Below are 27,422 nucleotides of genomic sequence, written 5' to 3'. Positions count from 1 at the left end.
AAACTTTTTGGTTGCCCCTTATACTGGGGACTGATAGCTGGTTGGATACTGAAGTAAGAAGTTCGTAAATTTCAACAACATGTGGAATGTATATCAGAAACGTGAATTAAAGACCTCATGTGGTTGAATGTTTACAGCAATAACTGGAACATTGGTCTAATGAGATCCAAATAGACCCTGACTCGTGTGGACAAAATTAACCAGCAGTGGTAAATTATTGATCTATCAAGCCCCTGATTTACACACATCAATTGTTGACTCATTCAAAGACAATCTAAATTCATTAGCACAGAAATACCCTGGCCATTTGGTGGTAGTTGTAGGTGCTGATTTAATTTGTATAATATCAACTGGAAATACTGTGTGTCTATTATGGCAGTAAGGACGATAAGTCTTTTGAAGTAATACTGAAGCCACTATCAGATACTTGCCCCAAGCTACTAGTCTGACAAACCACATACCAAAATAATATTTACACCTCATGACTACAAGCAGAGCTGATACTTTTGATAGTGTCATCACAGGGACGGGGCTTAACAACCATGATGCTGTTATAATGATGATGGTCGCCAAAGGCAAAAACTTTGTGAAGAAGAGTATTTCTGCTTGGTACCAGCAGACACTGTGATGGAGGCAGATGAGCTGGAGTGGGTAATGTAGCAGAATAGTGCAGAAACCTGCCGTGATGGGTTCATACTACTTGTAGTACGGACAGACCCACTGACAGGAGTTTTTGCTTGGGGGCGACAGTAAGCCAAGTGGGCCAGTGCTTATGCTGAGTTCAATTACTGCGGACTTTGCCTTGCACTTTGTGCCAAGTGCTGTTGCTAAGTGCTCAGTCATCAGCCACCCAAGCCAGCCACATGCTGAGTTCATCCCCATGCACATTTCTGTGTGGTTTTGGACTTTCTGTTTTCTGGAGATTGACTCACGTGGAAAATTTCCTTTCCTCACACAGGGTTCTGTTCCTTGGTTCATATCGGGCCCCCATTGGTCTGTGAAGTACCCATGCCAACAGTATAGTGTGGCGACGTTGTCATGCCTGTGCCAGTACTAAAGTAGATGTGATAGATAGTTACTGACATGATACTTAAAACATGAACTGAGAATCTGACAAACATAAAAAGCTGTGCTCAAAAACATACTGTATACTGTGCTGTAAATAAATATATAAAAAGTAAGGTAATAAGATGGCAAAGACACACTGTGGTTTAATGTTACCATGTGGAGAATGTTACCGAAACAAAGATTGTTATACTCTCACTGGAAAAGAGAATGTGTGGAAACCGACAGAAAACCTTAATAGCAATTCATTTACGCCAAAGAATGGCTATATGTGAAGTGTGTAACAATTTCTGTAGTCAGATCTTGGTGAAAAGTGAGTGTTTGTCTAGAAAACAATTTTGTTTTTGTACAAGTGTTCACAATGGTTGTGACCTTCATGACAATTTACTACTGAAGCTTCTTTGCCAAATCTTCTTCCTGCACAAGAGAATCAGCGCACTATAGGTGGAAAACTCATTTTGTGCCTTACATTATGTTGTGGCAGTACAGGATGTGATGTACTGCCTGTCTGTTTTCCCCCATGATCCTTTTTCTGCTTTCCACCTCTGCTTTTTTGCCCAATTGTCCTTCTTTCTATTTTTGGCTAGCACTCCCCCAATCTGCAAAGGTCATGCCAAATTCTGTTTATTAACGCAAGTGCTTGGATATATTGAGATAATTAGGAGGAAACAAACACAGCTTCTGCTCTCCTCTATAGCAAGTCTGAGCCATTATTTTAGTTGCCAACAACATACACTACCATGACAACAAAGATCCAATGCAAGGAGTCCATCCAATAGCAAATAACTTAGTGAACTAGTGGAATGTAAGATGTGTCACCTGCAACTGCTGTTGCAAGCTCTGCAGTTTCCTTACATGGCCCCAGGGGGTCACATGTGGCACCATGACATGGCTGTTTAAACTGATCTCAACAAGATGATGTACATGTACAGGCAGCAACTCCTGCTGGGGTCATGTTGTGAAGCTCATGGGTCAATGTATTGTTCACTGACTCTTTATCAGGAGACATTCCTCAATACATTGTCCATTAACAACACAGTTGAGGTGGCCTATCTTGTGGTCTGATGTGTATTCTTAATGTTTATATAGGCAACTGTGCCAGGAGTTGTGACTTTAGTGTGACATGTTAAGGAAAGGTTCTAGAGTGATACTTCTGATGGAAATGACCTGGCACTGCTACAGCTGTTGTGATCAGGGCCAGATGGACTTCTGCTGGACCACACTCAGTCCTGCTATCTGCCGCATCTTACAAGTTCCGCTCAGTTACCAGGGAAAATTCTAAAGCTCAGACTAATGCAAGAACTTGTTCTAATGACAGCTGTCATTGCTTAAATGCTACCAGACACACCTCCTAATCAGATGCAAAATGATTAACAACAGTTTGTTCACACTCAGGGTTGGAACACACAGACTAATAATGTTGACTGAGCCCATGTAAGTGTGCAACACAATATGATTGTATCAGCAGCCTCTGCTTTTTGTGTATCTGTAGCCTTGTGGTCACAACATGAGTTTTTTTACTTTCGGAGTGGTCTACAGACTACAAATTTCAGAAAATGATTACAATCTAGGCTTAGCCAATGGATTAAACTATTGCAACAAACACAGACTGTCCTGCAGGATCCAGAAAAGTAGAAATTGTGGTGCTGATGTGGTGATTTTACCTAGAAAGTCTGGAATAAACTGCCCAGCCTTCCATAGCTTTGTTAAATACTGTAAAAGTGAGTAGAGCTTGATGTGTGACACAGATTACACTTGTGATAAAAATAACTACACCTGCTCTTGAAGATGTAGTGTCTCCTACTCATAAAGATGCTTCTGTTCTTGCCCTTGATAGAACTGTTCTTAAACTTGCAAAAACATAAAACTGTCTGAGTTCACAGTGTAGTCCTAGATTTCCTTTGTCACTGTAAAATTGGTGCCAATTGCTTAACACAGGGCAAAATACAAAACCAAAGCCCTTGATAACAGACAGATTGTTGTAATTAAGTCCAAACACAATTTTTGCTCTTCCTCACAGCAAGTCAGAGTCCACTGTCATTCTTTTTATTTTTTATTGCCCATAGATTATCTGATAATGATACAGAATTTCTTTTCATTGTACAATGGAAATAAATGAGTCAAATATGTGGACACACAAAATATTTAAGGATAGAAACTCCATTCTCTCGAGTATGAGACCATTGTCTTAACAACAACAGCAGTGCCTCATTTGATTGTCATTGCATGTAGTATTACAAGCCTGAGAGAAACCAAGTGAGGGAAAATAATTGTCTAATACAAAGAGATTGTACAATGGTGAGACAGTAAACAGTAAGCAGTAGCATTTCTTAATGCTGGTGCAAGTTACATATTATTCGTATATGGCTACTTGACAGTGAATCGGGATGAGATGTGACATCTGTTTAGATTGATCACAACAGGTGGTCTCAGCCTCTATATTACACTGACATACTGATTAATCATAGTGAGTTCAGTATATCACCTTCCAACTTCAAATGAGACACAGCATCTTTAAAAAAAATTAATGTCAAGCTTACATAATGTCCATTATAGTAGTACTGAGTGTTGTACTGTATTTGTAAAATCACAGTTGTGCATTGTATCATAGTTATGGATGTCACATTTTTTTGTAAAACATTTCTGTTGTTTGCTGTCAACTTTATCCGACACTTGAGTGTAAGTATGACAAGAGAAATAGCCACTGTAGGATGAGCTGTTACCATCTCTGTATCATGAAAACTTTCTGTCCATGTAGGGTAGCCAAGAATTCAATTATTTACAGGATGGTAATAGTTTTAATTACTCATCACCATAATGGAACCAAAATTGCAACGCATAAATTGTTATGGATACTCAGTTTTCACTGCTCTTTCAAATCCATAGGAATTTAATGATCTTCTGTCCAGTTAATTTATTAAATACTGATGGAAAGCACTTGTAATAATGAATTCCTCAGGGATCCTGGGACAATTTCAAAATGAATATAACTGATTTTGGATGAGACAAAATTCCGCCATTTCATGTCTACAACAAAACACCAGTTAAAACTGTAGGTGGAAGATGGTGATCCTGTGCCTAAAAACCAAAGTTAATTTCATCTGTTAGGAAGGCAATGGCCAGTGCTTTGGGGATTGTATAGGGATTCTTTTTATTGGTTACCTTGTAAAGGGAAAACAAGTAATCACAAATACTACACAAGTTTTCTTGATAAAGTGGACAAAAAATACAAGAGAAGAGTTGTGGAGCAACGCTCTGCTCAAAGAAATAATTAGGCAGTGGGAGAAAATGAGGGAGATGAACTTTGGTAAATGCATTTCTAACCTAAAGAACACAGTTTTCCACTGCCAGTTAGACAAATTTTCTCATTGTCCACATAGACACTATTGCAGTGTTGCTTCACCATCTAAACAGGTAAAAAATATTTTTTTAAAAAATATGACCACTTATTATAAACTTTTTATTGATGTCTATAAGTTTCTTGGAATATTAGAAGTGTCTATATGATATGATATACTTTGTATATCAAAAATAGGTACAGTTACATTCCCCTCCCTTGAGGAATGCCTGTGCTGCTCCCACTTCCGTTGAAGTCTCCTTATTAAGGTCTGCATGTGCAGTTTTAGCTACCAGAAAATCCTGAATTGAGTATCATATTCTGTATAATATTTCACAAGCACATATTTTGTGTACTAAGTGACAGTGTCATAGTGGCAAAAGCCTTTCTAGATGTCAGCCATGGCATTAATCCGAGTGCTCCTTTCTAAAGACTTTTGTACCTTGTGAACTAAAAGGATAATGTGAGGTCTGCATAATAGTCATTCACAAAATCTGTCCGGGCTCCAGCTGAGCAGTTCTTCAAAATCCAAAAATTCGTTATCTGTGAGCCCAAACTGTATTCCATTATTCTACAACAAACAGGTACCTTTACTTTCTAAGCCATCAGATACTCATTCTTCTTTTGATGTATCAACTGTGTAAGTGACTACCAATCTGCATTTAATCATATTTTTTAGTATGAAATAAATAATTATTGATATTATATACAAGTAATCTTATTTTTCTTGGTTACATTCCATTTTAAGAATGAATTTGGCTCTTATTTGAGCTGCTCTGCCACTGAAATCTTGTAGCTAATTACATAGGTATAAAATTGAGCTATCTGATTTTGAATTATAATTTTTAAGTCCATTGGATACATTTGAAATATGGTTTCCTCTCTCTCTCTCTCTCTCTCTCTCTCTCTCTCTCTCTCTCAGCAGTTTATTTTTTATTATAAAAACATCAACTACTACTGCTACATCATCATCATCTTCTTCTTCTTCTTCTTCCCTTCTTCTTCTTCTTCTTCTTCTTCTTCAAGTACTGTTACTTGTAGAAACAGTAATGTAGTCTGCAGCATTAAATCTGCAAACTCTACATAAAAGTTTGAAGACTAAACTGTGGCCATTGTAGCAAGAAATATATGTAACAACTTAATCATTCCTAAAACACTGTGCAAAAGCTTTTTGTATTTACACATTTATGTTTTGAACATTCATTGTGCAATTAGTAACTGCTATGTGTTTAGGACAGAAATTAAGTGAAAATTAGTTACTTTATGTCCAAAAAATCACACACAGCAAACTGCCAACCTCAGTTTTCTTATTAGATCTTTAAAATTTATTTCTGTGTCTTCAAGTGTATATTGTGTGTGATTTCATAAACAGAAGAACTATACAAGACTTTGTTTATGTGCAAGCTTTGAAAGCTGGAGTTCATAATTTTTGTTTGTTTTACTGGTCTAGGGTTAATTGTCAGTCTGAGAAACAAATGATTTAACATTTTTTGCAATGCAAAACTTAGAACCAAAATGGTGTGAAATGGGCTCTGTAGTAAATGGAAACCATAACTATCTAAAAAGAGGCTGAACTCAAGAAAATATTACTTGAATCTTATTGTAAATACTTTCTGGGCCCGTTGTATTTTGCCCACACAGTGTCATTGGATGACTGTGAATCTGTGTGAACACTCAGTAACATAGCTGGGACATACTCTTCCATATTATACTGGGCCGTATGTTCAAATTTAAGCCACAAGGTTTCTAAATTTTTCTTTTTTATCTAAACTGTGTTTCAGGCTTTCAGTAATCAATTTTGTTTCCAAATGTTTTAAATGAGAATCTTTTTTTCCTCTTTGTTGGCAATGTTTTGATGTTTGATAACTAGCACACTGCAACAGCTTCTCATTGTTACTGATGTTGTACAGATTATGTTGTGAAGAGTGGGCCCGTTTGTTGCTAGATTTAACAGTCAATGGAAAATTCAAGATAGATTTAAACCCTGTATATGAAGATAGATCACTATTCATGTAATAAAAGAAGTAGCCTGTAGAAAAGGACAGTGACTTAGCAAAATATTAAAAATGAAATATTGGCACAGTCTTTCATTTGTTCTCGTAACTCATTATGACTGATAGAACTATGTGTGTCGTTTTCTCCATTCTGGACTCTCAATGAATGCAATCTGATTACTTCATTCATACATCAGTTATTACTGATGTTAAAACAAAGGTAAGAAAATGTATCTTTGTAGCAAATGCAAGAATAAACAGATTGCAAGTTAGCTGAACAGTCAGCATCACACATTAATCTGCAAGGATGAAAATGAGGAGTATCAGCGAAAATCGAATGTATTGTCTCATATACAGTAGGTGTATGTGTTCTGGGCAAGGTTATGATAGATGGGAAAGAATCACCATTGTTCAACAGTCATGTTAAAAATATGTTACTAAAGTGAAAAGAGCTTCATTAAAGGTGTACACAAAGTCAAAAATTTGTTGACAAATCTAAAGTTAGATGAAGCCAAAATGAGTGTCAGTGAATTTGATAGTGAAATTTTTGCTACCAACATGACAAAAAATCTGAAGACGTTTTAGTCTTATATAAAAATATAAGTCATGGCCACACTGACACTTAAACAGAGGATGACACAGGGAAGGCCTAAATACGGAACTTCGTATTCCAAAATTTTGTCAGTGCGGAATATCATACTACCACTCCTCTTTTCTCTTGTAGTATTAACAACAAAATAACGGGTCTTGGAAAGGCTGCTGGACCTGTAAGAATTATATATTTAATACAAAAGATCTTTTTCCCCATGTAGCAACAGTTTATCATTGGTCACTTGAACATCACATGTGTACAGAGAAATTAAAAGATGGATTATCAAACAGATGTGTTTAACTGTAGACTTTACTAAAAGAAAAAAAAAAAAAAAAAAAAGAAAAACTAGGAGTATGTGTCCTAAAGTAGAACAGTCACTTAAAACTGGTTGTAAGAACAGGAGGTGCTAGATTGAGATTCATGAAAGAATCCTAAGAAAATGTAATTTACCCACAAAAGAGGTGTCTTACAAAACCCATGTTCAATCTGTTATTGAATGTAACATGTCAGTTGGACTCCCTTACTAGATTGGTTTAATAGAGCAGAAAAGGAAGATCCAAAACATAATTGTGGATATCACCATGGCTTTGTTTAATAGGTACAAGAGTGGGGCAGTAGTGCAAGTCAAACTCCAGTGGAAGGCACCACAAGAGAATATGCTTTCTAAGAAGAATTGAGAAAGATACTATTTTTTCCCTCCTTACATACATTAAACACCCTGTCAATGATCCCACTGTCATCTGCAAGGTTGGTTAAAATGCAAACTGTCTCCATTTGCAGTGCTTTCAAATTTCGCATGGCTCTGTCATTAAATAGCATCTTACACATTTTGAATGTTTCCCTGAAGTTTGTTTCTAGTAACAGCACCATTGCAAAAGTGATGCCGTGATGTACAAGTACACTACTTCTTTCTCTGGCTATATTATAAATGTCTTTCATTGGGGTTAGAGATAGTAGTAATGGTTACCATATTAAACTTTTCCCTGCAGTACAATTTCTGTTCATCATTGTAAATTGTTTGTTTCTGATCACTTGGTTCTTTTTTTTTCTTCTTGAAGGATTCATGTGATGTCTGGAAATGCTGAAAATCCAAGCAGTGTGAATGACGACATTTATGAGAAAAACATTAAGTATGCAGCATCTTTGTTCGAGAAAGAGGGTATTGTAGGATTGATTGAACCAATCAATCCACATTCTGTTCCAAACTATTACATGAATAATTTTTCAAAAGGTGAGTGAACTCGACACTTACAGGTCATGTATTGATGTTTGCATGCCTTTGTGCTATTACTCAGCATTCCAGGAAAAAAATTACAAGGGGAGACCATGACGCTGTGATCACAGATTTACATCAAACTTCCTATCCTTTAGTAGGCTATTAAAACAACATAATGTGCAAGTAGCAAGGTGCATTACTCTGACAATTCCGCAAAGAAGGCAAGAGAAGTTTTATGCATCTATTATGTTACTGGCGTAGCTGCCGAACGCTAGAGTTCATGGTGGTCAAGTGGGCAGCGTTCGAGTTACGTAAGACAAATGTGTCCAAAGCGAAGTTTCATCTCCTGCTCAAACTTAATTTTCAATCTATATTTATTTCATCACTGGTCACATTGTTTAATTTATATGACATTTTAGAGATAATATAATAATAAAAAACACGTGTATTTGCATGAAGTTGTAGTGAATTTCATGTTATTTGACTACTTACTGTTTTTAATTAGATTTAATTATTAGAACAAACATATTTACAACTATTGACAAGTAAATGAAGCAATGTGTAGTTTTCCTGAAAATGTATGCCTGCCGTGATTAGTGAACTCCCTCACACTTGCAATCTGATAAGGTACCTGGAACTACTTTGCACTCAACACTTCAAGCTGCAGACACACAGGCCAGCCCAATTTGGCAGTTAACCTGCATAGCAGTGAGACATAGCTGTGTAACAAGAACAAATAGTTTACATGCAAATTTTTTGAATATCACAGAATTTACACTTGTACTATAAAATGAAGGTTTGAGCAGGAATCAAACCGTCACCTCTTACATGTTCATCTTATGAAACTTGAACACTAACCACTTGACTACCATGAACTCTAACCTATGGTTCAAATGGCTCTGAGTACTATGGGACTTAACTTCAGAGGTCATCAGTCACCTAGAACTACTTAAACCTAACTAACCTAAGGACATCACACACATCCATGCCCGAGGCAGGATTCAAACCTGCGACCGTAGCGGTTGCGCGGTTCCAGACTGTAGTGCCTAGAACCGCTCAGCTACCGCAGTCGGCCTCTGGCACCTATGTACAGATAAGTTAGTTACATAATAGACACATAAAACTTCTCTTCGATTTCCTCAGAATTGCGAGAGTAGCGCACTATACTACTTGCATATTATGTTGCTTTGATGTACTAAAGATGTACAAAGTTTAAAGTAAATCTGTGATATCAACATTGTGGCCACCATTGTCAGTATAAACAACAGCTTTTCATAGCATTATTACAAGGAGTCTCAGTCATTCATTTAAAAATTCTTTATGACATACAGAAATTGTGTATCACTGTCTTGGTGGAATGAGTGAATATGTGGTGAACACTAGCTTTCACTAAGCAGTTAAGATGTTATTGAGTTTATCAAAAGAAAAAAAATTAAAACAAGGAGACCTATATGTAATCAAACACTTCCATGAGTGATCGCCCTGTCAACAGTGTATAGTGCAACAAAAGCAAAAATAGAAAAATGTGGGAATGAAGGTCACAGAGTGGCTGAAATATTCTAAAACTATACAATAAAAAATTATTACAACAAAAATTCTACATGTATCAAGTTCCCTTTGCCAACAGACGTTAATGAAATGGGGTAAACATATGAAATAATTGAGAAGCCCATAAAGTATACAAAACAGACAGAAAATTATAGTATGAAACCATTACATTATGTTATGAGAGGATAAAAGGATTTACATGGTAGGAGGAATGAATGAAAGAGGAGAAAAACATTTAGGATTTTGTGAAAGGTTACAGTTAGTAATAGCAAACACTCTTTTCAGACAAGATAATATAGAATGATACCAGTTGAATAATTTCATGGCTAGACCAGAATTCAGAAGCTGGATACTGGTCTACAAAGTATAGCATGTGGTGATTTTAATGCAGACTGTAACTTAGTAATACACTCCTGGAAATGGAAAAAAGAACACATTGACACCGGTGTGTCAGACCCACCATACTTGCTCCGGACACTGCGAGAGGGCTGTACAAGCAATGATCACACGCACGGCACAGCGGACACACCAGGAACCGCGGTGTTGGCCGTCGAATGGCGCTAGCTGCGCAGCATTTGTGCACCGCCGCCGTCAGTGTCAGCCAGTTTGCCGTGGCATACGGAGCTCCACCGCAGTCTTTAACACTGGTAGCATGCCGCGACAGCGTGGTCGTGAACCGTATGTGCAGTTGACGGACTTTGAGCGAGGGCGTATAGTGGGCATGCGGAAGGCCGGGTGGACGTACCGCCGAATTGCTCAACACGTGGGGCGTGAGGTCTCCACAGTACATCGATGTTGTCGCCAGTGGTCGGCGGAAGGTGCACGTGCCCGTCGACCTGGGACCGGACCACAGCGACGCACGGATGCACGCCAAGACCGTAGGATCCTACGCAGTGCCGTAGGGGACCGCACCGCCACTTCCCAGCAAATTAGGGACACTGTTGCTCCTGGGGTATCAGCGAGGACCATTCGCAACCGTCTCCATGAAGCTGGGCTACGGTCCCGCACACCGTTAGGCCGTCTTCCGCTCACGCCCCAACATCGTGCAGCCCGCCTCCAGTGGTGTCGCGACAGGCGTGAATGGAGGGATGAATGGAGACGTGTCGTCTTCAGCGATGAGAGTCGCTTCTGCCTTGGTGCCAATGATGGTCGTATGCGTGTTTGGCGCCGTGCAGGTGACCGCCACAATCAGGACTGCATACGACCGAGGCACACAGGGCCAACACCCGGCATCATGGTGTGGGGAGCGATCTCCTACACTGGCCGTACACCACTGGTGATCGTCGAGGGGACACTGAATAGTGCACGGTACATCCAAACCGTCATCGAACCCATCGTTCTACCATTCCTAGACCGGCAAGGGAACTTGCTGTTCCAACAGGACAATGCACGTCCGCATGTATCCCGTGCCACCCAACGTGCTCTATAAGGTGTAAGTCAACTACCCTGGCCAGCAAGATCTCCGGATCTGTCCCCCATTGAGCATGTTTGGGACTGGATGAAGCGTCGTCTCACGCGGTCTGCACGTCCAGCACGAACGCTGGTCCAACTGAGGCGCCAGGTGGAAATGGCATGGCAAGCCGTTCCACAGGACTACATCCAGCATCTCTACGATCGTCTCCATGGGAGAATAGCGGCCTGCATTGCTGCGAAAGGTGGATATACACTGTACTAGTGCCGACATTGTGCATGCTCTGTTGCCTGTGTCTATGTGCCTGTGGTTCTGTCAGTGTGATCATGTGATGTATCTGACCCCAGGAATGTGTCAATAAAGTTTCCCCTTCCTGGGACAATGAATTCACGGTGTTCTTATTTCAATTTCCAGGAGTTTAATAAAGTGTAATGTGAACTCAATAGAAATTAAGGGCGAGATACAGTAGAAAATGCAAAAATTATAAGTGGGGATGGGATAAATTTTAAGCTGTGAGAGGCTGTAAGCAGGAATTGCAACAAAAATACTCCAAGTAGTCTAGTTGAAGATATTTGGAATGTATCAAAGGGAAAACTGAAGTCATGACAGGTTCATCCCCTTTTTTAAATGAAATAAATAAATAAATAAGTAAATAAAGTTCTGGGTGATCAGGAAACACACTATCTTAGGGGTGGGTCACACACTGCTATCATGCAGACTCTGCAGCAGATATACAAGTGTTCTTTTGCTCAGACATTTAAAAACACTATGTGCTCAAAAGTATGCAGTCACCCCTATATAATGCATAATTGCCCACTACATGTCACAAGAGACAGACCAGCCAGAATAAAAAAAGAGGTGGGGAGTATTGTGTTGTCAGCAGAAAAGCAATAACAGCAGAGTGGGTCATTCAGGAGAACTCAGTGACTTCAAATGTGGACTGGACAGAGGATGTCATGTGAGCAACAAACCCAGCAGCAACATTTCAACCCTTCTAAAGCTGCCCAAGTTGGCTGTTGATGAAGTTACTGTGAAATGGTAATGTGAAGAAACAATCACAGCTAAACCAGGACCATGTACACCACATGTATTAGCAGACAGAGACCACCATCAATCACTGCAGAAGGTTGGGGGAAAAAATCAATAGAAGAAATCAGTCATGAGGTGTAGAGTGTTACTAGCAGCACAGCTAGCACAGTGACTGTGCATAGGGAATTAACAAGAATGGGATAAAGTGGTTGAGCAGCTCCTCATAAACCACATATTACTGTAGTCAGTGCTTAAGCAATGCTTGGGGTGGCATAAAGATCGATGCCACTGGACAGTGAATGACTGGAAATGAATGATGTTTAGTAATGACTCAAGCTATATCCGGTGGTAATCCGATGGGAGGGTTTGGGTTTAACAGATGCCTGGAGAACATTACCTGCCACTGTGTGTAGTGCCAACAGTGAAGTACAGAGGAGTTACTGTTATGGTATGGGGGTACTTTTTGTGGCAAGAGGCTGTTCCCTTTATTGCCCTTAAACAAATACTAAATGTGGAGGGGTATGAACACATTTTACAGCATTGTATACTGCATACAGTAGTGGTACAGTTTGGAGACAATGACTGACTGTCTCGGGATGTCAATGCATCCTGTCATAAAACAGCATCTGTGAGACAATGGATTATGAACAATAACATTCCTGAAACTGATTGGCGTGTCCAGAGCCCTGACCTGAACTCAATGGAACACTTTTGGGATGAGTTGGAATGTTGATTTTGCTCCAGATTCCAATGTCCAACACCACTACCTTCTCTGGTATCAGTTCTTGAGGAAGAATGAGCTGCTATTCTATATACATTCAGATACCTCCTTGAAAGTGTTCCCTGCAGAGTTCATGCCATCGTAATGGCAAAGCATTGATACATCCCTAATAATGTCCACTAATACTTTGGTGAGATAGTGTATGGCAGAATTGTGGAATTACATAAATAAAAATGATTAAAAATTGATGAATGGTATAAATCCCAGAGGGTTAATGTAGTGGGCCAAACTAAAATTTATAATTTTCAAATGAAATCAGGTTTATTTAAATCACTTCGATAACACACTGTGAATGGCGGCCTTACGGTACTCTACAAGCAGCTTCTTAAATTTAAGTACATCATGGCAAACATGCACAAAATCTAAGTCATGAGTGTTAAAAGTCAAATCTCTACTACCCTTTTAACTCAATCACTTGAAACTGTTGGAAAAACCTCTATGTTCAAAGTTCCCTCATAATAATTAGTGTCATAACAGTAATACAAATTGTGTGTGTGCACTTTGCTGAAATTGTGCTTAGTCTGAACAAAGTTGTAGAATACTTCAAGCACACCCAGGCCCAGTGGCAAGAACCAATCACTTAAAAATGCACACTGTCGATTGACACAAGTGCCTGCAGGATTGACAATCAAATGCATAAGATCTTGAGTGCTCCATTTCTGTGCCCTCAGTTTGCCATTTAGCTGCCAATTTAATAAAATGGACCATCATTCAAATTTAGACACACTTATAGCATAATTACAGATGCTAAGAGAAGCACTTCCCCTGACAGGACCTTCTGAGACCTTGCAAAACAATACACCTTGAACAGTACATGAATAATTAACTAAGTTACAAAACAAGTGCTCATGCACTCATTAATAAATATGCAGAAACATGTTGGAATACATATACTACATTAGGACTGACATATTCAGTTCAAGATCCTTTCTGTTCTCATTATGGTAATGCAGTCAGATATTACAGTAGAGGCACCCAGTCCAAATGACCTACATCTCTTAAATGCTAACATAATTAATTACCTGAATTACCACAAAGTCACATGTTGCATATCAGGGGAAAGGTAAAAAATGGCCTCCCTCTTCTATCCTGGTTCATGCACTGTGTATCTGTGGTGAATTCCTGGTTATCGCATAATTTGCGTATTCAGTAATAATTAATCAGGCTGGTTTGAGATGTTCAGTGGCATTACCTGACATCTTCAGCTAATGTTTGATGCACTGTTTATGTAGATAGGTAGTTCAGTGCATTAAATAGTTATTAAACAGAGGGTATATTCATTTGCATTAACATTGTAACAATAATAGTACTGCTACACTGGTTTAGTGGCAATTAATTCCTCTCATTGTCATGAACATTTTGGTAAATGTGGTTATCGACTATGACCTTTCTAAAGTGTAGCACTTAATTTTGTGGATATAATTTTTTTTCACCCTGCTTGCCATTACCAGCCATTTTCACAAAAGAAATGTGGTTCCCGAGTTCTCTGACCTCAGAGAAAACTGTAGTGCTCTTACCTGTGGCTTATACCTGCCACGTGCTCTGCTTTTGGCAGAACTGTGTTTACCTTTCAGCCACCCTAGTCAGCCCGTAGGCCTGATGTTTCTGTTGTCTGCCTTCATGGCATGGATTTACTCTTACAGGCAATAAAGAAAACGTGGATAACCTGTAAAATAATTTAATTCAAACATGTAAATGTTGAAAGATGCAGAATGTTGAAGAAAACTGTAACATTATTGATTGCCCAGAAATGAAAACAGCAGAAAGTGCAGATGTCAAAGGAAAAGTTAGAGACTCATAAAGTTAGTAACTGTAGGAAGAAATGATGTAGTATACATAAAGATTTCATACATATGATGAGAAATGGGGATAAAGATTAATGACACAAAACATTATTTCACTCCAAAGAAGTAACAGACTAGTGGCAATAATACATTGAAAGCCTTTATGAGGGGAATTATCTGGAAATCTAATACAAAACAAGAGTTGCTCTAAAAGAAATTTTGCAGCCTATTTGCCTCTGGTTTGTTAATGTCATTGGATGACATGAGCTAGCCCAGTGCTGAGAACCTGAGACTTAGGAGCAGTTTTTTAATGCAAAGTTAAATTTCCTTTTAGTCTACCAAGAACATTCACTAACATATAATTACGGAATAAATCACGCAATTGTCCAAAAATCTTGTGGTTCAGAAATATTCACATTAGTAACATATGGAATATCATTTTTAATGCAACAATAGATGCTGCCTATAGGAAAATTAAACTGACCTATGGAGAAAATAGAAGCAGCTGTGTGAATACCAAGCACTCAGATGACTAAGTAAAGAAGGAATAGCTGAAAGCTGGAAGGAAGTAAGTATAGAAGGGCTGCACAAGGGAAACTTTTGTGTTGTGGCTGAGAGAGCCACACTTACAAATGTGCCCCGAGGTAGCAAGAATAAATTAACTTTATTTACACTCCTAAACTGATTACAGCAACATAGTTATTCGAACATGAATCCAAATCCAATCCACCGATAGTGACTGACATACTAGAAGAGTTCTTCCAAGGGAGACATTGATGCAGCCATATTGTTGGAGATCAGTAGAGTTAGAGGACAGTCAGTACTTGAGGTCCATGAGGTGCTAGACCTGGGTAGTCAGAGATGGTGTCCAGTGAGGTGGAAGCATCAAATGATCAGAGAGAGGAGCTCCATCAGATGGGCTGCATACGTGGCCGGCATAATCTGGAAACGACAGTGAGCTGCATACTGATGGGTCACGGGTGCCGCGGATGTCGGGCCCAGCACAGAGAACTCTGAGGAGACGTGGAGTGAACTCTCAGACGTGGCTCAGGGCAAATGACTGCGCAGGACAGAGGGAGCTCCGATTGAGGAGCCAGCAAGATGCAATTGGTACTCAGACCTGAATGACTCCTGATGCAGACTGGGGCAAAGTGGCCAGGTGATGTCCTTTATAGCCACCCAATGGAAAAATACTGCTCTGAAAATCAGTGGGCATGTGACCTTTGGAGGAAGAACTGGTGCCCGCAATGGCAGCGCTGATTGCTTTCACACAACTAGTGGCAAAGCTGGCACCGTGTATTACCGTGGTGGCTTTGGGATATGCAGTTAACAGCAACTCAGTGTGCTTACAATATTGTTGTACTGTTTTCCTGCTATCTCCCACAATGGTATTGCAGTGGCAAGAGAGATGGCAGCACGTGCCTGTGTGTGCAGTTGTTGGATCCCAGATGAACACGATAGAAAAAAACTTGAGGACAGTGTTATAGAAAGAGAAGAGAAGTGGTTGAAGATAAGATGGGAGATACAATACTGCTAGAAGCATTTGACAGAGCACTGAAAGACCTAAGTGGAAACAAGATCTCTGGAATAAATGACGTTCCCTCAGAATGACTGATATTCTTGAGAGAGCCAGCTCTGAAAGAACTATTCCACTAGGTATGTAAGATATATGTGACAGGCAAAGTATCCTCAAACTTAAGGAAGAATGTAATTCCAACTCCAAATAAGAAAGGTGTTGACAAGTGTGAGTTACTACAGAACTATCAGTTTAATAGGCTGTGCTTGCAAAATACTGACATTTACAGAAGACTGGAAAAAAATGGTGGGTACCAAACTCAGCTGTAGATCATTTTGGGTTCCAGAGAAGTGTAGGAAGACGTGAGGCACAATATTGACCCTCCACCTTATCTTAGAAGGTAGATTTAAGAAAGTCAAATCTATGTTTATGGCATCAGTATATTTAGAGAAAGCTTTTGACAATATTGATTGGAATACACACTTCAAAAGTTTGAAGTTGCTGGGACAAAATGCAATGGGCAAAGGATTATTTACAACTTGTACCGGATCCAGACTGTCATTCTAAGAGTCAAAGGACATGAAAGGGAAGCAATAGTTAACAGCGAAATAAAACAGTGTTGTAGTCTGTCCCTGATGTTATTCAATCTGTACATTGAACAAACAGTAAAGGAAATCAAGGAGAAATTTAGAAGAGAAAGGAGAGTTCAGGGAGAAAGAATAAAAACTTTGATGTTTGCTTATGACTTTGTAAGTCTGACAGAGATGTCTAACAACTTGGAAGAGCTGTTGAACAGAATGAAAGAGGTTATTAGATGAACACCAATGAAAGTAAAACAAGGATAATAGTATGTAGTCAAATAAAAATTACATGATGGTGTGGGAATTAGAGTAGGAAATCGGACACTAAAAGAAGCTGATGGGTTTCAGCATTTGGGCAGTAAAATGACTGATGATGGCCAACATAGAGAGGATATAAAATGCAAGACAAGCATTTCTGAAAAAGAAGAATTTGTTGACATCAACTGTTAAATGTTAGGGAGATTTTTCTGAAGATATTTGTAGCCTTACACTGAGGTGACGAAAGTCATGGGATACCTCCTAATATTGTATCAGACCTCCTTTTGCCCACCATAGTGCAGCAACTCAACATGTCATAGACTCAACAAATTGCTAGAAGTCTCCTACCGAAATATTGAGCCATGCTGCTTTTATAGCCGTCCGCAACTACAAAAGTATTTCCAGTGGAGGATTTTCTACACGAACTGGTCTCCTGATTATGTCCCATAAATGTTTGATGCGTGGTCAAATCAGTCACTCAAATTGTCCAACATGTTCTTAAAACCAATTGCAAACAATTGTGGCCCGTTGACAAGGATCATTGTCATCCATAAAAATTCCATTGTTGTTTGGGAACATGAAGTCCACGAATGACTGCAAATGGTCTCCAAGTAGCCGAGCATAACCATTTCCAGCCACTGATTGATTCAGTTGGAGCAGAGAACCCAATCCATTCCATGTAAACACAGTTCACATCATTGTGGAGCCACCACCAGCTTGCACAGTGCCTTGCTGACAATTTGGGTCCATGGCTTCATAGGGACTGCACCACATTTGTACCCTACCACCCTTTCTTACCAACTAAAATCAAGACTCATCTGACCAGGCTATAGTTTTCCAATCGTCCAAGGTCCAACTGATATTGTCACGAGCCCTGGTGAGGCACTGCAGGCGATGTTGTGTTGTTAGTAAAGGCACTCGCATCAGCTGTCTGCTGCCATAGTCTATTAATGCCAGATTTCACTGTACTGTCCTAATGGATACATTTGTTGTACATTGATTTCTGTAGTTATTTTGCAAAGTGTTGCTCATCTGTTAGCACTGACAAGTGCTGCTCTTGTCCGTTAAGTGAATGCCAGCGGCTCTTGCGTTGACTGTGGTGAGAGGTAATGCCTGAAATGTGGTATTCTTGGCACACACTTGACACTGGGGATCTAAGAATATTGAATTCCCTATTGATTTCCAAAATGGAATGTCCCATGCATCTAGCTTCAGCTACCATCCGCATTCCAAGTCTGTTAATTCCCATTGTGCGGTCATAATCACATTGGAAATATTTTCACATGAATCACCTGATTACAGGTGACAGCTGCACCAATGTGGTACTTTTTATACCTTGCGTACACAATACTACCACTATCTGTATATGTAGAAGTGAAACATTAATGGTAAGCAGTTCAGACAATAAGATAACAGAAGCTTCTGAAATTTAATGATACAGATGAATGCTGAAGACTAGATGGGCAGATCTTGTAACTAATGAGGAGCTACTAAATATAATTTCTTGGGAGGAAAGAAATTTGTGGCACAACTGCACTTGTTGAAGGAGACCTAAACATGACTAGAGCAAGCAGGTTCAAACGGATGAAGGTTGCAACCGTTATTCAGATATGAAGAAGCTTGCACAGCATTGCAAACATTTATTTGCTGGTTACTTTTATTGTAATAAAATAAAATATGTCAACTGTTTGCAAGTTTAATTAGGATAAAAAGATGTGATGGTATTCTGATAGAGCATTTTTTTTCTCTCTTTAAGGGCTGGACATTGTCAGAAGAATAAATAGTCCAAATCTAAGGTTGATGATGGATTTATTCCATGTTCAACACTTACAAGGCGACCTGACACACACAATTAAAATGGCCCTACCATATGTTGGTATGTAATTAATTATTTTACATAAAATAACTAACAAAATTCTTTTCTGCACTTATACAGCACTTGCTAGTTTTTGACAAAGCTATTTGAAAACTATTTAGGCATTTGACTGAAGGGCTTTAAGTTAACAAGAAACCTAAATTATGATAGCCAGACTAGGATTTATTCTAAGGTTCTCCTGAAGGACAGTTTACTGCACTAATTCATTACTTGGTTTATTACAGTTGTTCTAGGTTTAGTTTAAAAGATTTTGTTTCTGAATAAACAGAACAGGTGAGATAATGAAGTTTGTCATGGAGGATAATGAACTATTTTTTGCTCTTCATTGTGATATACTCCTCACACAGCTGTATTTAATGTCATTTATTAACTGCTATGGGTTTTGAATTGCTCATCGGATGTTAACACAAAAAGTATAGTCATCTATGTAGTCATTAAGATGCGTATCCAGATTAGAGTGAAGTGTAAACACTGCCACACAATTACAAGACATCTAAATTATAATATATAAATATGTCAACCATGAAATTGATGTCAATGATAGAAAGACATTTATGTCTAGATAATAATTAGTTGTAATAAAGAAGATGATAATAACAACAATAACAATAAAAATTTCAGCCTCAACCATATATGTGTAATTAATATTTGCAACCAATTTTGATAACTAATTTCACCCTCTCCTGCATGTGGTCAAGCTAATATTGCCAACTGGATTTCATCCTTGCGAGACTCAGTTGATATGTTCCAATATGTTATGTGACAATCATTGTTTTCTAAAGACTGAAGACCTGTGGGTAACAGTTTGTAACACCTTTGGTTGCTACCACTACACTATTTAATATCTATGGAATTATTTTCACTGATCTGTAATAGATGTAAGTCACAAAAGATGCAGTTTCAATTTTTGCCACAATGTGGGAAGCATGGTGTTAAAAAATTGTTTATAAGTACATCTTTTGCCACGTGGGGTAGCCGAGCTGTCTGAGGCGCCTTGTCATGGTCCATGCAGCTACCCCCCTCCATTGGAGGTTCACGTCCTCCCTCGGGAATGCATGTGTCTGTTGTCCTTAGCATAAGTTAGTTTAAGTAGTCTGTAAGCTTAGGGACCGATGACCTCAGCAGTTTGGTTCCATAAGACCTTATCACAAATTTCCAAAGTACATCTTTGTTCTTTTTATGGTGTAAATAATAAACTAATCATTTGAACCTAAAACACGTAAATATCTGTGACCATCAATTTGTCACCAAATTTCACAGTCACAGTGTCATACTTAGGCAAGTGCTGTTTGCCAGGCATTTTCCAGGACCACACAGGTGCCTCTTATTGTCACATCATGTACTGTGACTCATCATCCTATATAACTGACTTCTACTATTTCACAGTCCAGTGACAGTTTTGTTTTCCCCACTCCTTTGTTCTTGTGATCTGTAGCTTTTGCGTAGCTGCACAACAATGAAAATTAGGTACAATCACTTTTTATTGGATCTTTCTCTCGCTGACCTTTGTACCAGAGCTGCATCAGTTAATTTCTCTGGCCTGTAGGGATGACGATTGGTTTTTATATATGCCTTACACTTCTGTATCACAATACCAATAACAGTAGAACAGGATTATGTGACTTCTGTTAAATCTCTCTAATAGAATGGTTAAAATTTTGTTTGTATAGTTGAACCCTGTTCCAACACAGTTTCATCCATTTACTCATTCTGATGAAATACCTTTGTATGATGTAAGGAAGTCTATACCCTGATATAAAACTACTTGTTGTTTGATATTTATTACATGGCAGTTACAGTGTTTCCGCATCAGCTGTAATATGCTGCTTGGCTATAGGCATTGCAGATGTACTGTACTCTGTCAAACGTGCTATTGCTTAGCATTTTACAGAGTAATGTTAACAGTGCCCACTGTGAGGTGTGATGTGAATGCGAGATGCTTTGTCATCAGCAGATTTTAAATAGCCAGTAAGGGAAACAGCAGTCAGATGACATGTTCTACAGCAGTTAATTTAATTGAAACTCATGTCCTATTCCAACAGCCGTCTCAGTTATTCAAGGAAATGGTGGACAGTAACCCACAGCTGTTACTGCAGAACTGTTAATAATGCTAACTTTGTGCGCACCAGTCAAATCTAACCTCTATAAGCAAATTGAGTTCTAGATAAAAAAGATTTAAATTTCAGTGTGAAAAACGCATTATCTCTTTTCTTGCATGCCATTGGTGATCTAAAAGTAATCTCCATGAACTGATTCATTGCTATCAAGTGGGAGCAGCAAAGTATCCTGGCTGGCATTTAGTTATGGCACAGTGTAAACGTACTTTGGTTATGGACAACATGGGCAAGCTGAGAAAGTATGGTGTGACAATAGAAGGAAACATTTTTACGTACATACCTCCACCAACTGTTACAGTTGTGCACAAGGAGGGAGCTAGGGTTCACATGCAGGTCCTTCTGAGCCACAGCAATACGTAAAAAGAACTGGCTGAGGAGTCCTGCCCAACCAGCTCTCTTCATTGCGGTGGTGCATAACTACCTGCATAATGGAGAAGCAGGAGGTGCCACATATATTCCACCAACCTGTCAAAATTAGACTTTTAGTGCTGGGCTGATTAAAAACATGGTGTGGGTCTCAATAAGCCAAGAGTGTACCAAATCCCAGCCCAAAGCATATTGTTATAACAGTCCAAGAATCTGTACAAATTATTATCAGATAAAATTTTGAAGCATGACTCATGGCACAGCCTCTGTAAGACATGGGATGCTGTCCTTCATTTGTTTAAAGAACTGGGGGGTTGACTCCAGACTTCAGTTATCTGTTCAAAATTAGCATTGAAAATGCAAAAGCACATAACAAGATGGATTGAGTAATTCTGTGGAAATATACAGAGCAATAGCAAGCTGAGCTTGACAGCTAATTGTGAATGTGGCATTGAACACTTCGTCTAATCTTGTGGCATGCAGAAGTAAATGCCCTCCGATGCACAGCCAGATGTCAGATAGCATGTATTCTCTGCAGTGGTCTTTATATTTGGTACAGTGAACAGTAGTGTACTTGTGGCAGCAATTGGAAATTATAATCGTTCCTACAAATTTGTCATAGTATTGAGAAATATACAGGATGTCTCTCCTAAGAAACAATAGGTACATTTACTCTGTACGAGTCAGCCCACACAAAAAACACTCTTCACATCTTTCATGCAAAGCCCATTGTTGATGGAAAACATTTGTTTGTTTCCCATTACAAACAAAATTATTTTTAAACTGGAATTTTATGCACCCGTGAAATAGAGCGGGCCCATTTTAGTCTAGTGTGATATTTATTTTATCTATATGTATTTACAGGGACAGATGAAACACAGAAAAAACAGCATGCCAGCAGTGACTCAGTAGCACTGCATACTTTGCAGTAGCAGTCAGTGCGGAATGTGACAGTGCTGTCACTGCCGGAGTACTGGTTATTCTTCGAGTTTTACTATCCCTATTTTAAAAAAAACACACACACACACACACACACACACACACACACACACACACACACTAGAGTAATCTGAGACTGCTCTATCGAATGGGCATGTAAAGTTCTGTTTTAAAAATAATTCTGTTTGTAATGGCAAACAAACCAATGCTTTCCATCGACACTGGGCATCACATGAAAGTAATGAGCACTGTTTGTTTGGGCTGAATCCACCTGCACAATGCAAAAATGAAGTTGCAAATATATGCTGAAACACCAGAGAAAATGTGCTTGACAACTCTTACAAGAGAGTCCTGTATATAAAGTATGCAAAAAAAGTTATGGAAGAATTTTATATTGCAGGTAAAACATGTGGCATTACCTCAGATAATGACATCAAAAAGTTAAGAATGTGAACGTATTATGAAGCGTTTGGCTGCGTGATTGTTTAAGACTAATGGAAAATTTACATTTAGATTATCTGTGTACCATACTGTATTTTAGTTTAATGATGTTTTCAACATATTAATTATTTCTTGTGTCCATAGGCCACATCCAGATTGCCCAAGTGCCCAACAGAAATGAACCTGACACACCTGGTGAAGTAAATTACAGCTACATATTTGATGTTCTAAAAGATAATGGTTATGATGGTTGGATTGGTTTGGAGTACAAACCAGCAAAGGGAACAAGAGAAGGGTTGAAATGGATTCAGAATTATAGAGTTACACAGTAATTCTTGTTGAAAAATATTTTGTAGAGGTGTTTTCTGGAACAAATATTTATATTTTGGGATTTTTTTAATTGCAAAGCATGAAAATATATGTAATAAAAATTTGAACTTTTAATTCATCTACTTTCTTTTGCAATGTTGGATTCCTTTAAATAATTTTGTCAGTTATAAATAATTCATCTATCGAGTTGCTATTAACTGTAATTACACGCCTTTCAATGACAAACATCCAAAATTTGTGTCTGCATCATCAAATATCTGAGGCATCTGTGAGAAAAATATGAATGATTAAGCATTGTTGAGATAAGCCACATTTAAAAATTCGGAGTACATTTCCAAATCAAGTGACCGTACATATGCTAAAAGAAAGTCCTGGTGGAACATAAATAATGAAAGCGGTAAATGTAACAAGTCACTGTGTATCTGAGGCATCAGATCATCAATAGGCACATAAACAAGACAGTGTATGTTGCTAATCTTTCGGACAAATCCTTCTTCAGAGCTAACAGACTGCACATACACCTACACAGACAGCTATGTTGTCCCAGCAGATTACATTGTGCCAGCATTGCAGCTCAGCTAGGGTGAGGGGAGAAAGTAGTCGAGATGTGGGAGGGACATTTGGGGAATGTTAGCTGATGGGTGGGATATAGAGGCAGTAAGCTAATGGTATAAGTATGTGACACTGGTGAGTTCATTCTGGCATAGGAAGGGGGAGTTGTGCACAGTGCACAATGCCATGGAGAAGTGGATTGGAAGGGGGAGATATAACAGAAGAAGAGGCAGACTGAGGAGAGGTGGATATGAGTGCAGAATGAGTGATGTGGGGAGAATGGAGACAGGCATGGTGGTTGAGGCCAGGAGAATTACTGTATCAAAAGATATATTTCAAGGACAATTCCCATCTACTTAAGTCAGAGAAACTGGTGTTGGTGATTGGGGAAGGGGGGGGGGGGTGCAAATGACATGGGCTGTGAAGCAGCCATTGAAGTCAAGCATGTACCAGGTGGTCAATTCTGGTCTCGACTGCAGTTCGGCAGTGGTTATTCATACAGGTGAACAGCTGGTTGATGATATGCACACATAAAACCCCTGCAGAGAAAGACTCCACCACTGTTATGATGAACTGCAGCAATTGCCTTACAGCAAGTATCCACCAACTGTCCAATACTTCCACCTACAAGCCCTGCCACAGTAATCTTATCCCAAAACTCCAGCATAACCTCCAATCCTTACTCAGATATGTAGGCCCATCCTAAAATCTCTCCTCCCATGAGTCTAGTCTGTACTCACTCCAACCGACACCCCCGGGATAACAAGGCCGCCCAGCAGTGTTAGTGACGTCACACTAAGCGGCCCATAGCCGACGCAGCAGTCCACGGACACCTCCGTACAGACACGCCTGATGCTAACGATCTTCTGTCCGTCATACAGAAAGGAGCGAACTATAATTCGAACCAAAGACCAAATTATATATATTCTTGTAAACAGCATAAAGGTTCATAACGAAATACTGATTACATATACGGGCAGGAATAAGTTTAATCGATTGAGGAACTTTGCCACTATTTTATAATTGTCAGAACACTATTTAGCTTTAAAACTCGCATACAGGTGGTGACAAATGCCAAACGACAGCAGGACTTCACATTTTCAAGCTATTACACTGAAAGTAAATTATCTTAAACACTGTCATACATAGCAAAACCCTCACAACTTTCATTTACAATAAGGTAACAAGAGTTTGCTTTATCTCATAAAACACATGACTATTGTGAATTTACTCATATGTTCATGGTGACAGCTCTTTTCAAGAATTTTTACAAGTGTATCCCCAGTAATAAAGAATGGAAACAAAAGATAGATATCAAATATTCTCCTTTTAACATAGACATCACTGAACACAAGATTCTGTCTTGCACTCTGATACTAAGGGACTGCTCTTTCCTTTAAGAAAAGCCTGACAATTTGAAGTTCACTCTGCTATTGAAGATACACTTCTTGAAACAATATTAAAAATGTTATGAAAGGTAAGGAAATGAAAAACAACCAAGTACATTACATGTAAGAATGTGAGCAAAAGGCTGAGGCTCTCTTTACTTACCATTTTCAATCTCTCTACAGCTTATTTCCTTTTCCACGTAGAAGTCACCAACTGCAAGTCTCATTATTGCTGTCTGTTGCTAACAAAGTGCTTTTCTATTTAGAAAACCTGACAATTTGATGTTCATTCTGGTACTGAAGATAAACACTTTTCAGAGGAGTTCTAGAACCTATTCCTGCCCGTATATGTAATCGGTATTTTGTTATGAACCTTTATGCTGTTTACAAAAATATATATAATTTGGTCTTTGGTTCGAATTATAGTTCGCTCCTTTCTGTACGACGCACAGAAGATCGTTAGCATCAGGCGCGTCTGTATGGAGGTGTCCGTGGACTGCTGCGTCGGCTATGGGCCGCTTATTGTGACGTCACTAACACTGCTGGGTGGCCTTGTTATCCTGGGGGTGTCGCTCCAGCCAACCCTCTTCCCCCTCCTGCTCCCCTTCCCCCTCCTCCTCCTCCTCCTCCTCCTCCCAACACTTTCCGCATACTTCTTAAAATTCATAAATCTAACTATCCTGGATGACCCATTGTAGCTGGTTAATGTGCTCACACAGAAAGTGTCTTTGCTCTTGTTGACTAACACCTCCAACCTGTTGCCTGCCAAAACAACCCTTCACCTTAGTGGAGCTGCAGTACCAACACATTGTAGTTGACAATGCAACAGATATATATGTGTGTAAGTGCATTCTGTTAGCTCTGTAGAATGATTTGTCTGAAAGTTCTCCAATGTTGTCAGTCTTGTTTATGTGCCTATCAATGAGTCACCTATACAGGGAGGTGTTACTTTTACTCTTTCCATTATTGAAACTAACATAATTAAGTTAGTGAATGCGCACTGACAAGACATCAGGAACTCCCTCTTATGCGTGAATGATTTAGTGATACATTGTACTACATTTTAAATTGTTAATCCACAACACTACAGTTTGATACAATGTAAATACTGATGTCATAGGAGACTTATAATATTGTAGCAGCTTTGTGCAAAACAGTTTCCATTATTGCCATATAAAATAAAACATTTCCTTATGATTCCAGTTTTTGGAGAATCTGCAATCATGTGCTCATCTAAATTTATTGATCAGCTATAAAAGTGTGATTCACTTCAATGTAAATTTCAGGTTTGCTGGCTGACATTAATCCTTTACTGATGTCTGTTTTACATGTTTCATGATAGCAAACAATGTCCCCTCCTTTCCTCACCATGTGTGCAGCATGATGTACCTCTTATACTTTGCTTCCATACAAGAAAAAGAATTGTAAAATACTGACCCCATGGGCTCTTTAACTACCCCATACATGTCATCTACAATAAGTGAGCCAAAGACTTTAGGCACTCACATGAAATTAGGGAACAAATTTTCACATCTCATGTATTGGTGTGTGATGCCGGAGTAGTCCACCTTTTAACTTAGTGACTATTTGTACTTGTGTAGAAATGCAAGTAATTAGATAAAGATATTTAGATGACTAGCAGTCAGTATTCTGTGGAGTTCTATATGAGGGGAAAGGGTCTGTCATCAAATCTGGCTCCTCAAAGAATCGCCATGACCTGTCATTTAGCATTGTTTACATTGTGCCACATTTTGTTTCTATTCCCCAGTTCTCAACCTACAGGTGTCTTCCAGAGAAGATGTCTCCCTCATTTTTCCTTGGCTTTACAGTTTGAATTAAATGCTGCATGCCTTGCTCCAGGCTGTGTCCATTCCGTTTTTACTTTATATTTCTTATCTACCTTCTCCTTTGTTGGTCTCTGGTTAACACTTTCTTAAAGTAGGAGTAAAATCCACATTCTGTGACATCTCGCTGATTACAGTTCATTCTGGGGTTGGTACAGCAACCAGTATGTGTGATATGTAGTAACAAGCAGCCTTGATTGCAGTGTTAAAATTTTTTTATTATTTCCAAATTATGTGTTCACCTTTATTTATACACCGTCAGATTGGCTGATATTTGGTAGCAGTGGATATGTGGGATACCACACATAAGATATTCCTTTTCAAAGCCTTAAAAACACTGTGGTGCAGTCCAATGCATAACATATGGGATCAGGCCTACAGTAAGTCTTTAATCACTACAGCTCCGGCATGCTTATGATGTAATGACTTACTGTAGGCCTGACAGCATTTGGTTTGT

The 27,422-nt window shown here is 38.9% G+C and overlaps 1 protein-coding gene across 1 annotated transcript in view; it reads left to right on the top strand.

The window, feature by feature from the left end:
• Positions 1-23,295, top strand: part of LOC126184722 (putative hydroxypyruvate isomerase) — a 50,195-nt gene extending 26,900 nt beyond the window's left edge. The window contains exons 3-5 of the mRNA XM_049927249.1: positions 8,047-8,219; positions 18,869-18,988; positions 22,996-23,295. Of these exons, the coding sequence (XP_049783206.1) occupies positions 8,047-8,219; positions 18,869-18,988; positions 22,996-23,183 (481 nt within the window). The 3' untranslated portion in view covers positions 23,184-23,295. The remainder of the gene's footprint in view (positions 1-8,046; positions 8,220-18,868; positions 18,989-22,995) is intronic.
• Positions 23,296-27,422: the final 4,127 nt, after the last annotated feature.

This window comes from Schistocerca cancellata, chromosome 4 (assembly GCF_023864275.1).
Source record: "Schistocerca cancellata isolate TAMUIC-IGC-003103 chromosome 4, iqSchCanc2.1, whole genome shotgun sequence".
Lineage (NCBI taxonomy): Eukaryota > Metazoa > Arthropoda > Insecta > Orthoptera > Acrididae > Schistocerca > Schistocerca cancellata.
The sequence above is the reverse complement of the archived record's forward strand: the minus strand, read 5'-3'. Positions and strand labels throughout refer to the sequence as shown.